General features: G+C 42.2%; 1 protein-coding gene across 1 annotated transcript in view; it reads left to right on the top strand.

The window, feature by feature from the left end:
• Positions 1-14,248, top strand: part of LOC122564614 (hemicentin-1-like) — a 421,032-nt gene that overhangs the window by 284,967 nt on the left and 121,817 nt on the right. The window contains exons 61-65 of the mRNA XM_087998302.1: positions 610-691; positions 2,022-2,153; positions 7,434-7,583; positions 9,965-10,124; positions 10,769-10,893. Of these exons, the coding sequence (XP_087854428.1) occupies positions 610-691; positions 2,022-2,153; positions 7,434-7,583; positions 9,965-10,124; positions 10,769-10,893 (649 nt within the window). The remainder of the gene's footprint in view (positions 1-609; positions 692-2,021; positions 2,154-7,433; positions 7,584-9,964; positions 10,125-10,768; positions 10,894-14,248) is intronic.

Genomic DNA, 14,248 nt, shown 5'->3' with positions numbered 1-14,248 from the left:
ATGCTTGTCGTCATAAGAACCTGCATTAGGAGGTTTTCGCATTGTGGCTACCACATAGTTCTGGCTGACCAAGAAACCCCAAATTTACACCTGCATATTGTAAATAGTTACAGATTGTTCATCAATTAATCGTCTCGTGGTGGGAAAATAACAAATCATATTCATCTTCAACACGTTTATTAAAGTTCTTTTATATGGCTAGATGTAAAAGGCTCTGGGAAATATGCATGCAGAACTACATTCGTACTGATGCCCCCACTTGCCCCAATCCCTAATTGTTGTACAGCATGTCAACATTGTTAAGATCTTCCTTGATTTGCAATGGACCTCCAATATCTCCTGCACTGTGACACTACCTCTAAGAAGCTCAATTTCCTTTTCTACACAAAGCACTTTTGTCCAATCTGAACAGGATATAAAAAAGATCTTACCATCTGATGTGTTAGTATTTAGCTTAGCTTCAACTTTCAGCTTCTTTCTCTCTACTACTAAATCTCATGTTTCACAATGTTATTGCAATTGAATTTTCATTTTGATTTTCAAAGCACGAAATAACACATTGCTTCCTATTAGTTTGCCCATTGTTGATTTTTGTTCATGTGGTTTTAGGTTACAGATTCTGGGCATTATATGTGCAATGTTGCCAACCTGGCTGGACACATGAAAAGGACCTTCAGGCTGAATGTACACTGTAAGCATGGGAGCACATTAGACTTCAGACAACTGTTTCCTGAGTATATTTTAAACATTTTTTTGGATCTCAATTTTGGAAAGTTATGATGCAAAACTTGCCTTCAGGAAATTGTTTGACTCGGGTAGAGCCCTTGGTTTAATGGATTGTACCAGCATAGTAAAAGATCACAGTATCATACAACTGATGACATGTATTGAACAAACCTTGATAGCTGTTCAGTCTGTAATCAATTAGAATGGGTTGCAGGTTTTGATTCATTGACACGTAAATCCCAGAAGACCTTTGATCCTTTACTATAAACTCTGTGTCCTATGATCCTGCAGCACTAGCTACCTGATAACGGAGCAGAGCTCCAGCAGCTTGTACTTCCAAATAAACCTGTTGGACTGTAATCTGATGTTGTGTGATCTTTAACTTTGTCCACCCCAGTCCAACACTTGCACCGCCACATCATGGGGACCTTCAGCAGCAGGAGTGTGTCCCTTTCCATTAAAAAAAACTTTCCTAAAACTCTTTCTGCAATTTTCCTGGAAGGCAGCAGGTGATCTTTGATATGCACTGAACTTTATCTCTGTGCTGGCACTCTGTTCTCTCCTCCCTCCTGTATCAGGCAGTGTTAAAACCAGGTTAAAATACTCTGAGGATCCTAAAGCATGTAGCAGCACTGGCTTGGCTCCTAATCCACCAGAAGATCACCTTGGTTTTTTCTTTAAATTCACAGAACGTGGACTCTGGCCAGGCCAGTATTGATTGCCCATCCCTAATTGCCCAGGGGACAGTTAAGGTACAACCCACATTGCTGTAGTTCTGGAGTCACATGTAGGCCAAACCAGGCAAAGACAACAGTTTTCCTTCCCTATAGGATATTAGTGAACCAGATGGATTCTCTTCCTGACAATAGGCAATAGTTTCACGGTCATCTTAATGCCCGAATTTTTATTGAATTCAAATTCCATCATCTGCCATGGTGGGATTCAAATCCAAGTCCCCAGATCATTAGATGGCTTTCTGAATTAATACTTTAGTGACAATACCACTAGGACATTGCTTCACCTTCTGTGGGACAGAAAGCATAGGTTAGATTTTCTTATGTTCACCGAGTTCGGACCCAGTTTAGGCTAGTTTTCAAAATCTCAGAAGTTGTCTTATGATCCCAATGCTACCAAGACAACTTCGAATTTTTAAAGGGCTGGTGGTGCAGAATGAATGGGAAATGTGCTTATCACCAACTAATAGCCCCTTCAGCTCATTACAATTGCAAAAAGCACCAAGTTGATAACGGGCATTCTTTATTTTTGTACTAATGTTTCTTCTTCCTTTTTTTCAGCCCCACCAACTTTTGAAGAGCCTTTAGAAGAGATTATTAATCAGACAGCTGGCAATGCCTTTGGCCTATCATGCCAGTCATTGGGAGTTCCACCACCCACAATCACTTGGTTCAAGGATGGAGAACTATTAGGTAGGACTGGGTATGGTCAGTATGGTCATTGATTTGGTTAGACTGTGGAACACACCAACACTGAAAGTGGTTGAGACAAGTAGTGTGGATGTTTTTGAAAGGAAGCTAGATGAACACATGAGAGAAAATGGAATAGATAGAGTTGATGTTGGGCTCAGATGGAGTAGATGGAATGGGAAAAGACTTGTATGGAATAAAAACATCAGTAGAGGCAAGTTGTGCTGAAAGCACATTTCTGTGGTGTTTATTCTAGATAAAAATTAACTTATGTTTGTTTTAAAAAGTGAAATGTCATTGAGCTAGGCATATTACTGAATAAAACATTGGATAAGTGGATAAAAAGCAATTTTAAAAGCATAAAATTATTAATAGGGCAATAGTTTGGAAAAACATTCACTTTGGGTATTGTGGATCATTCTGGGTCATCACACTAAGTCAATCCGTAAAATACAGGAAATGTATTGTACAGATATATATGAACTTACAAATGAGAAGCAAAAACAGAAGTTGCTGGAAAAGCTCAGCAGGTCTGGCAGCATCTGTGAAGAGAAATCAGAGTTAACGTTTCAGGTCCGGTGACCCTTCCTCAGAACTGTTCACAGGAAGGTCACTGGACCAGAAACATTAACTCTGATTTCTCTTTGCAGATGCTGCCAGACCTGCTGAGCTTTTCCAGCAACTTCTGTTTTTGTTTCTGATTTGATTGGTTTTTATAAATTAGGAGTATGGGTTTGTCCTTCAACCCTTTAAGTCCGTTCCATCATTCAGTAAGATCATAGTTGATCTGATTACTCAACATCCTTACCTACCTCAATACCCTTTTGCCTGTTGTTTATCAAGAATATATCCATCTCTGCCTTTAAAAATATTTAAGACTGCTTCGAGCACCTTTTGAAGAAAAGACTTCCAAATCTGGATGTTACCAGGAATGAAGAACCTATGACAGGTAGGAAATGTTGGAAGTATTCTCCATAGAATATGGGGAGATGATGGCCAGGTGGACTTCTCGGGAGACCATTAATCCAGAAACTCAGCTATTGTTCTGCGAACATGGGTTTGAATCCTACAATGGCAAATACATTTGAATTCAATAAAAAAGGATCCAGAACTAAGAATCCATTGATGACCATAAAAAGATTCTTAGGAAGTAGCCATCTAACTCACTAATGCCCTTCAGGGAAGGAAATCTGTCATTCTTGTCTAGTCTGGCCTACACGACTCCAGATACACAGCAGCGTGATTGACTCTCAACTGTCTTCTGAAATGGTCTAGCAAGCCGCTCAGTTGTATCAATTGCTACAAAGTCTCAACAAAGAAATGAGGTCGGACAGCCCACCTGGAATTGACCCAGGCAAAAACAACACTAAAACAGCCTGTCAACCTGCAAAGTCCTCCTCCTAATTGGAGGCTAGTGCCAAAATTGCAAGAGCTGTCTCACAGACTGGTCAAGCAACAGCTGACAAAGTTACACTCACGGAATTATGTCTTACAGACAATGTTCCAAACACCGCCATCACTATCCCTGGTCATGTTGAATCCCAGCGGCAGGCCAGGCCAAGTTGAAGTGGTGGCATACTGTCAGGAGGGAGTTGCCATACAAATCCTCAACATTGACTCGTGGTGCAATGAAGCCTCATTGCTTCAGATTAAACATGGGCAAGAAAACCTTCTACCGGTTATCACGTACAATCTTCCTATTGCTGCTGAATCATTACTCCTCCATATTGAATAACATTTGGAGGAAGCAGTGAGGGTGGTAAGGGCAAAAAACGTACTCTGGATGGGCAATATCAATGTCCACTACCAAAAATGGCTCGCAGCATCACTGTTGATCAAGCTTGTCAAGTCCTAAAGGACATAGCAGTCTGAAGCAGGTGGTGTCGGAACCAACAACAGGGAAAAATATACTTGATGTCATCCTTGCCAATCTGCTGGCTGCAGGTACATCTGTCCATGAAAGTATTGGCAAGAGAAACCAATGCACGGTCCTTGTGGAGACAAAGTCCTGCCTTAATATTGAAAATATCCTCCATTATATTGTGTTGCACTGCCACTGTGCTAAATGGGACAAACTTAAAACAGATCTAACAACTCAAGACTGAGCATCCACGATGTGGGCCATCAGCAGCAGCAGAATTGTACTCCAGCAGAATCTGTGGCCTCATGACCCGGCATATTCCCCACTCAACCTTTACCATCTAGCCAGGGTATCAACTATGGTTCAATGGAGAATGCAGAAGGGCATGCCAGGAGCCGAATTTAAAAATGAGGTGTAACCTGGTGAAGCCACCAAGTAGGAATACTTGTATGCCAAACTGCATAAGCAGCAAGTGATAGACAGAGTTAAGCAATCCCACAACCAACAGATCCGATCTAACCTCAAGTCCTGCCACATCCAGTCATGAATGGCAGACATTTAAACAATTCATTGGAGAAGGAGGTTCCACAAATATCCCCATCCTCAATGATGGAATAGCCCATCACATCAGTGCAAAAGATATGGCTGAAGCCTTTGCAATAATCTTCAGCCAAAAGTACCAAATGGATGATCCGTTATGGCCTGCTCTAGTGATCCCCAGCATTACAGATACCCGTGCAGTTAAAGAAACGGTTGGAGACAGTGGATACTGCAAAGGTGATGGGCCCTGACAACGTTCTGGCAATATACTGAAGATTTGTGCTCCAGAATTTGGTGCTCCCTTAGACAAGCTCTTCTAATACAGTTACAATACTGGCATCTACCAGGCAATGTGGAAAATTGCCCAGGTATATCCTGTACATAAAAATCAAAACAAATCCAGCCCAGCCAATTATTGCCACCTCAGTCTACTCTCAATCATCAGTAAAGCGATGGAAGGCATCATCAAAAGTGTTGTCAAGCAGCACCTGCCCAGCATTAACCTGCTCAGTGATGCCCAGTTTGGGTTCCCAAGGCCACTCAACTCCTGACCTCATTCCAGCCTTGGTTCAAACATGAACAAGCTGAATTCGAGAGGTGAGATGAGAGTGACAGCCCTTGATGTCAACGCTGCATTCGACTAAGTGTGGCATCAAGGAGCCCTGGCAAAAATTGAATCAATGGGAATCAGGGGGCAAACTCTCCAGTAGATAGAGTCATACCTGACACATAGGAAGATGGTCATGGTTGTTAGAGGTAAGTAATCTCAACTCCAGGACAACTCTGCAGGAGCTCATTAGGGTAGTGTCCTAGGCCCAACCATCTTCAGCTGCTTCAGCAATGACCTTCCTTCCATTATCAGGTTAGAGTAGAGATACCATGTCAACATAGTGGCTATAATAGCAGGTCAGATGCTAGGAATACTGCAACAAGTAACTCGCTTCCTAACTCCCCAAAGTTATCATCTACAAAGCACAAGTCAGGAGTGTGATGGAATATTCCCACTTGACTGGATGGCTGCAGTTCTAACAACACTCAAGAAGCTTGACACACCCTGGATAAATCAGCCTGCTAAATTAGCATTCAAAAACATTCACTTCATCCACCACCAACACTCAGTAGTAGCAGTATGTAACCTGAGATGCACTGTAGAAATTCACCAAAGATCTTTTAACAACACTTTCCAAATCCACAACAATTTCCATCTAGATTAGATTACTTACAGTGTGGAAACAGGCCCTTCGGCCCAACAAGTCCACACCGACCCTCCGAAGCGCAACCCACCCATTCCACTACATTTACCCCTTTACCTAACACTACGGGCAATTTAGCATGGCCAATTCACCTGACCTGCACATTTTTGGACTGTGGGAGGAAACCGGAGCACCCGGAGGAAATCTAGAAGGACAAGAACAATAAATACATGGGAATGCCACCACCTGCAAGTTTCCTTCCAAACCACTCACTATCCTGGAAATATGTCATCATTTATTTGCTTTGTCAGAATCCTGGAATTCCCTATCTGTATTTTGTTGTATGTCAACCAATAGCAGATGGACTGCAGTGGATTAAGAAGGCAGCTCACCACCACCATCTCAAGGGCAACTAGCGATGGGTGGTAAATGCTGGTCAGCCAGTGATGCCCATGTCCCATGAAAGAATTAAGCGAAAAAAGTTCCAGAGGTATCCTCAAGGAAGTTTTCCAGATAATTAGATGCTTTGATAGAACACCTCTCGGTCTAGACTCACAATGCCATGAGGAGGGTATTCCAGGGTTTTGACTAAGAGACAATGAAGGAGCAATAATATATTATCAAGTCAGGATGCTGATTAGCTTGAAGAGGAACTTGAAGTTCTGGTGGTCCCATGTATGTACTGTTCTTTTCCTTGTAGATGGTAATGCTTGTGGATTTGGAAGGTGATCTCTAAGGAGCTTTGGTGAATTTCTGCAGAACATCTTATAGATGGTAAACATTGCTAATACTGAGCATTGGTGATGAAGGAAGTGAATGTTTGTGAATGTGATGCCAATTCAGCTGCTTTGTCCTGGATAGTCTCAGGCTTTTTGAGTGTTGTTGGAGCTGCACTCATCTGGCAAGTGAGGAGTATTCCATTATACTCCTGACTTCTGTCTTGAAGATGGTGAGAGTGTTTGTGGAGGCAGAAGGTAAGTTATTTACTGCAGGTTTCCTAGCCTCTGATCTGTTATGATGCCAGAGTGTTATTGTGCCAAGACAGCTTGTTTAACAGTGGGCAACTGCTATCTCACATTTGATTCAGGCTGGGGAGGGAAGGGTGAAGGGGGAGATTATGGCATGGAATAAGCTCCCACCGCAACATAGAAGTTAGCTAATTCTGCAGACAATCTAGGAAAGGGAGTTGAGGGTGAGGAAGTCACAGAATTATAGACAAAATAATAATAAAATGGTAGTAAGACTAGGGTGTGGGTCTTAGCACAACCAGCACAGACATAACAAGGTGAATGGCATCCTTCTGTGCTATATGTTTCTATGACGTAATCGTTCCTCTGCTGTTGTCCATAGTTGAAGAAACCTTGAGACAAAGTAAAAACACTTGCATTTAAAGAGTGCCTTTTATAAGTTCCATACATTTTAAAGACAATGAAGTACTTTTCAAAATGTAGTCATTCAAGTTTCTGACTTGTTTTTGTAGTCAAAGTATTTATGTGGATGTCCAGTTCAGTTTCTTGTCATTATTAACACACAGGGTGTTATATTGTGGGATTCAGCGAAGACTATGTCATTGGATGTCAAGGAGATGGTTAGCTAATCTCTATTTGTTAATGGTCATTGCCCAGCACTTGTTACTTGCAGAAATGTTATTTTGCAGAAATATAAATCATAACAAAATTTTATTAACAGACAGCAGTAACAGTCAGGATTGGCATATCTTATCCAGTGGTAGTAGACTCCAAACCATCCAGTTGCAGATTTTCCATTCTGGGAATTACTCCTGCTTGGCAAGGAATTCTGAGGGAGAAGTTCGTAAACATTTCTCACTCTTCATTCAAGGTAAGATGAATTCTTAAGTTTTTACTGAGCTAGCTGATAGCCACGATGTAAAAATAACGACAAGAAACACTTGAATTTAAATAGCACACTCAAGACATCTCAAAATAATTTAAAGCTAATGAGTATATTTGAAACGTTGATGCAGTTGTAATATGGGAAACACAGCAGCAAGTTTGTGCACAGTAAACTCTCACAATGGGTATCATAGTGAATACCAGGGGAAAGTGTCTTGTGCAGACTGGCAAAAGTGAAGCTACACAGTTTAGAAGTCCTTAGAGTCTCTGAGTTGTTGGATTATAAACCTAAGGCGAAAGTTGATTGATGCTTGATTTTTACATCTGAAGTAGTCACAGAGTATGGAGATATCTTGAATTCTCTGTTAATGGTTGTTTTCCCAAGTTGCTTTTCCACCCAATACTGTTTTTCTGAGATAAAGAGCAAGACAAATGGGGAGACAGAGAGCAACCCTTCCATACTGCTGATATGAATTCACGTTCTTTTCTTTGCTCTGCTGCTCAAAGCTGTTGAAATGTAGTTACTCCAGAGCCTAGCTTCATTGTTAGTTAGCCAATTTGGAAAGGCTATAAGCCTTTAATCTCTCAATATGTGAAATTATTATATATATGTGAGGCAAATGGGAGATGCAATTTTTTTTCATGATTGAGTTCCCTGTCCTAAATGTTTTTACAAAAAATTGTTATTTCAGGGCAGATAATTTAATTTATTACTAATAGGTCATACCACTTGTCTCAGTTTGCGAAGAAGTGAGCATTGCAGCCATTTTAGTCCATGGTTCTTCATTTTGAAAAATCAGTTTAGTCCATGAATTGTCTCAAATGTAACAATCAGATGATGCAAGTTAAAATGTGATGCTTCGTATTTACCACTATCCCAATGTGTCAGTCTAGACTTTGATCTTCAGTCTCTAGAATAAGAATTGAACTCTCATCTCTTTGACTGAGTGGTACAAGTGCTGATACTATAGAAAACTGAGTTCTGTATTGATGGGATCTGTCAAGGAGTTTGAAATAAAATAAAGAGATAAAAAGAACTGAGAATGTTGTGTAATGGACCAGGCCAGACCCTTTAGAATATTTTAAGAAGGTAGCCGAGACTTAACTTTTCTAGTTACTTTAAGCAGGTCTTCAGTGGATATTCTAGGGGTGATGCAGCTGGCCCAACCACTCAATTTTAAACAAAACAGGATTTATTCATAGACGATTGAATGAAACATGAACAAAGAGAAAGGAACTTAGAATAACTTAACCTATCTGAAAACCCAAACGATTCTGTCACAACTTAATGATGCTGTTCCAAATACTTGCAACATCCCATAAATACCCCTTGGCAAAAAGGTAAATTCAAACACAGGTTCTTACAGGAGAGTTGTCAGTGTGGGAAGAATCAGCATGGAGCTGCTTCTTTGGGGCCTCAGCAGCTTCTCTGGGTACCCAGCAAAAACTTAATCAGCAGCTGCAAATGAAACAGCTTGCTAAAACCAAACCAAACGCTGAATTAGGAGACTTGGTCACTCCTCTTTCATTGTATAAGTGGTTTAAAGAACACTTAAAAGCTTTTTCAAGTAGGTATTTCCAGACACATCAAAACCTCTAACTTTACGACCCCTCTGAAGGAAAAGATCAGAATACACTTCTTAAAGGAGCAGCCTCATCATAGGTAGAAATACACAGCAAGTTGCCACCTGCTAAATAAAAGTGACATATGAATGTTTTGGCTGTAAACTGTTCAGAATGTATGAAGAATGTACAGCTAAACGTCAGTGCCATCGTCAAACTGCCTTTACTGTATTCACATCCACATGACCTACTGTGTAGCTTGCTGTGTTTATATTACACTGTACAATAATGGCACATTTTTGCCTATCACAAGTAATTTTAATTTCTATTACAATGATGTTTTCACACCATCTTTTTAATAAAGCTTTATGAAAAATGAGTCATAATGACAATTGAAACCTATTTCAGAAAACCATCCCCTACTTAACTGAATATCACCTCCATTTCCCACACTACCTCCAATTGTTTCGGGTTGTCAGCTGATATTGAAAAGCACTTCAAAATCCTTTACTATATTACATCAGTTTTCTAGACTTCCAAAGTGCCTCATTTGCTAAAGCATTTTGGGACATCTTGAGGAGGTGACGGGTGCAGTATAAATGCAACTCTTTCTTTATCTTTACATGTGCAAAGACAGTGTATGAGCTTGCTAAGGCACTTAATTATCAGCGTGCCTGTTTATAACCCACAATCCATCTAATTCCTCTTGGCCACCGAATGTTAATCAGAAAATACATTTTCCAAATAACGGTTATGTTCATGAATTTTCTGTTCATTTCATGTTATTCCTTTCTCACTAACTAGTGCCACCAAGCATTCTTGGCTCAACTGTGCCCACTGAATATGATGCCATAGAGAATGAAGATGTGAAATTGGAGTGTGTGGCTACAGGAGAACCAAAACCCATTCTAAAGTGGTTCAAAGAGGGCCAACCATTAGAAACACTGACAAAAGCACACTTCAAGTGAGTGTGTATTTATTTTTACATATCGCCACTGAAAGATTATTTGCAAGGTGTGATTATATATTAAGTACAATGGCCTATACCCTTTAGAGTTTATAAGAATAAGAGGTGATCTCTTTAAAATGTGTAAAATTATTTGAGGGCGTGACAGGATAGATGCTGAGAGACCATTTCTCTGGTTGGAGTGTTCACGGTCCTGGGGTTAAAATTCAATCCAGTCCCCAAGTTCTTTATTGCCCTGCAAACTATTTTTACCCTTCAGATGTTTTGTCCAGTTCCCACTTTGAAAGTCACTATTGAATTTGCTTCTGCCATGCTCAGGTGAAGCATTCCAGTTTGTAACTACTCACTGCATGTGGAAAAGTGTTTCCTTATATTTGTTGTCTTTGGTTCTTTTTCTAATCACATTAAAGCACTGTCCCTTGGTTCTTAGGCCTTCCACCAAATGTCTATCTATGCTGTCAGGACTAAAAACCTGTGACTGAATTTGACAAACAATTGGAATTGATTTGGTTGATGGCACCAGGCCATATGATCAAGCCTATTTCACTGGCCTCATGTGAGACTGAGTGAAAGTAATTGGTAATGCAAAATATTGGTTGTCTATTTGATCATGGGATATTTGTTTTCTTCTCATCCTGTAGCTTGACCTCAGATGGTAGCTCCTTGGATATAAAAGGAATTTTGGTTTCAGACACAGGAATATACACTTGTGTGGCATGGAATCCTGCTGGAGAAGAGACAAAAATGTACATACTCAATGTACTCGGTAAGTGAACATTCAACCTTTCAAGTGCTTACTGCTTATTTTCCATAGCAGCATGTATCGGTTGGAAGGCCTAGATTTTGTTGTATCCCTCTGTGTCAGAATGGAGAACAAAGAGCCTTAAAAATGATGTGGTGAAATCCATTCCACACTCATCCTAGTTTCCAGTATTTTAAGAGCTCAGTCAAGCATTCGTAATGAAGTCATCTGGCAATTGTGCCAACAGGAACAGACTGAACAGATGGCTAGATATTTGTTTTGCAAGGTGAATGTTCATCTGAAGTCCAATGATCAGTGGACTCAGCCAGATCGTGGGTTATTTATACTGATGCAAAGGTGACTGGCAGTAGCATTTTCTGACCATTTTATGACCTTGTAATAACTGTAATTTAAATGGTTTTTCAATGATTGTGAATTTATTTGGATAAGTTAAAGAGGAGTTATGTGGATTAATGTTTTATTAATTGGGACTTCCATTTGCCATATTTGATTGACAGTTTTATGATATTGTAAGGGGGAACTTTGTTTCTGAGTAAAAGTTGAATGCATAATTTTGTTTCTTTAATTTCATGAGCATTACAAAGACTTGCCTGTATTCAGTGACTCATGAGTTCTGTATTTAGTGGTTACTTGGTGAGTGGATATTGACCTCTCTCCACAGAGGCCTGTATCCCATCACCAAGTCACCCTTTATTTACATGTGGAAAGTATATGATACTGGTCCAGCTTCCTCAGAGCCAGCTCTGAGTGAACAGAACCTTTGGTGTTCCTGTTTTTTTTTTGTTAACATTCCTGTTTATCATCTTATTCAAAAGAGCAGCCCTCTTTTGGGAGGAATATGGTGATTTTATCTTTTACCAGCCCACCTCTCCTCATTCTGTAGTCAAGTGACCCATGGTTTTAGCATGATCAATTCATCTGGCCTGCACACCTTTGGATTGTGGGAGGAAACTAGAGGACCCAGAGGAAATCCACACAGACAGTTATCTGAGGCAGGAATCGAACCCAGGTCTCTAGCACTGTGAGGCAGCAGTGCTAACCACTGAGCCACTGTACTGCCCCACGTTCCTGTTTTTTTTCTCTCTCACCTGGGCTCTAACGTATTGAAGCTTTTTATTTTTTTTTCCTTTATAATTTAAACCCCACACTACCACCTAAGTGCGGTAGTGCTTATTTTTTCCCCAGCACCCATGGTGTGTGTGTGTGCAGGTGTGAGACACAGTGAAAGACACAAAGTGCACGAATCTTTATTCACGTTCCTGTTTATTTTTTTTTTCTTTTAGTGGACACTCCAGTTTTTTTTTCCTTTAACCCCCACACTACCACCTAAGTGCAGTAGTGTTTATTTTTTCCCCAGCACCCATGGTGTGTGTGTGCAGGTGTGAGACACAGTGAAAGACACAAAGTGCACGAATCTTTATTCAAATTCCACCACCAGGAAGATAGGAAAACACCCGGGTGGCCAGTGACAAACACTGCCCTTCACATCAAAGGGCAGTGCTGTGTGATCAAAACAGTGAAAGGGAGGGTAGGGACTAAATTAAAATAGAGTTGGAGGGAGAAATAATGCACTCCACTCCCTGCAGCACCCACCTCTCCCTGAACAACTCCAGGGTGTTGGTCGACACCGCGTGCTCCTTCTCCAAGGACACCCGGGCCCTAACGTAACCGCGGAAGAAGGGCAGGCAGTCGGCCCTAACGACCCCCTCCACGGCCCGCTGCCTGGACCTATTTATGGCCAGTTTGGCCAGGCCCAGGAGCAGACCCACGAGGAGGTCTTCAGACCTGCCCTCCTTCCTCCGTACCGGGTGCCCAAAGATGAGGAGCGTGGGACTGAAGTACAGCCAAAAGCAGAGGAGGAGGTTTTTCAGAAAATCAAAAAGGGAGTGCAAACACCCACACCCCATATATACGTGGTCCACGGACTCCACAGCGCCACAGAACAAGCAGTTGGGCTGGGAGTCCGTGAACCACCGCAATCTGCGGTTGCAGGGGACTGCTGCATGCAGCACCCTCCACCCCAGATCCCCGAGAGAAAGGGGGAGGACTCCCGCGTAGAGAGCCCTCCACTGGGGATCCCCACCGCCCGGTGGCAAATGGGCACGCCAAGGCGTGTCCGGACGGTGGATGAGGGAAAAGAGGTGGACGGTGTGCAGCAGCAGTCTATACAGGGCCCTCCTTTTTACATCTTTGAAGGAGACAAAATTAAAATTTCGGAGGCGGCTCAGGTTGTGGGGCACAGGCTCCCGCGGGAAGTACGGGACCTTGGGGCCAATGTGAAATTCCGGCCGGGCTGGGGTGAGCGCGGACGGGATTCCACCATACACCTGAGCGTCCTCCAACTGGTGCACTACGTCGGGTCCGAGCACCGCCGTTTTGAGGCGTCGGATAGCGGTGGCCACATACCGGACGTCTACCGCTGCCCTGCTTGCTATGTCCTGCGGCAGCGTCCAGCCCAGGCCCCCGGCACCCAGCACGTCCCCGACCCTGGTCACCCTCGCCGCCACGGCCCTCCCCTCCGACAGCCACTCGAACCCGCACGTTCCTGTTTATTATTTTATTAAACAAATTACAAAAACAGTTTACAACAAACAGTTACATTTACAGCTGCATACAAGAGACAGCAATTTTACAAGGGAGGGGAGCAGCAAAGCCAGGCCCCAAACCCTACCATTCAAACAGTTTACAGGGACATGAGGACAAACCTCAAATCCCAGTTTCACAAAGATATAAAGAGACAACAGCAGTGACAGTTGTACATTAGACAGTACGTTCCTGTTTTTTATTTTTTATTTTTTTCTTTTTCTGGACTCCCGCGTAGAGAGCCCTCCACTGGGGAGCGTCCTCCTTTTCTTTTCTTAACCCCCACACTACCACCTAAGTGCGGTAGTGCTTATTTTATCCCCAGAACCCATGGTGTGTGTGTGCAGGTGTGAGACACAGTGAAAGACAAAGTGCACGAATCTTTATTCAATTTCCACCACCAGGAAGATAGGAAAACACCCGGGTGGCCAGTGACAAGCACTGCCCTTCACATCAAGGGACAGTGCTGTGTGATCAAAACAGTGAAGGGGAGGGTAGGGACTAAATCAAAATAGAATTGGAGGGAGAAATGATGCACTCCACTCCCTGCGGCACCCACCTCTCCCTGAACAACTCCAGGGTGGCGTTCCTGTTTATATATGTCAGACAGGGCTCCCTGATTGGACCATATTAACAGCCCTAATCAGGGAACCCATATTCTGTGAAGTCCACCTGGCTGTCCTCATCACAATCACTACAGGCATGGAAGATGTAGGGGACATGGAAGCTATGGGGACCATGGAAGTGGACAAAGAAATAAGGGGTGAGGGTTATT

This window comes from Chiloscyllium plagiosum, unplaced genomic scaffold, assembly GCF_037043375.1.
Source record: "Chiloscyllium plagiosum isolate Xiang-an unplaced genomic scaffold, Cpla_swu_hap1 HiC_scaffold_21, whole genome shotgun sequence".
NCBI classification, from domain to species: Eukaryota; Metazoa; Chordata; class Chondrichthyes; order Orectolobiformes; family Hemiscylliidae; genus Chiloscyllium; species Chiloscyllium plagiosum.
Note: the sequence above shows the minus strand (reverse complement) of the source record. Positions and strands in the feature narration are given on the sequence as shown.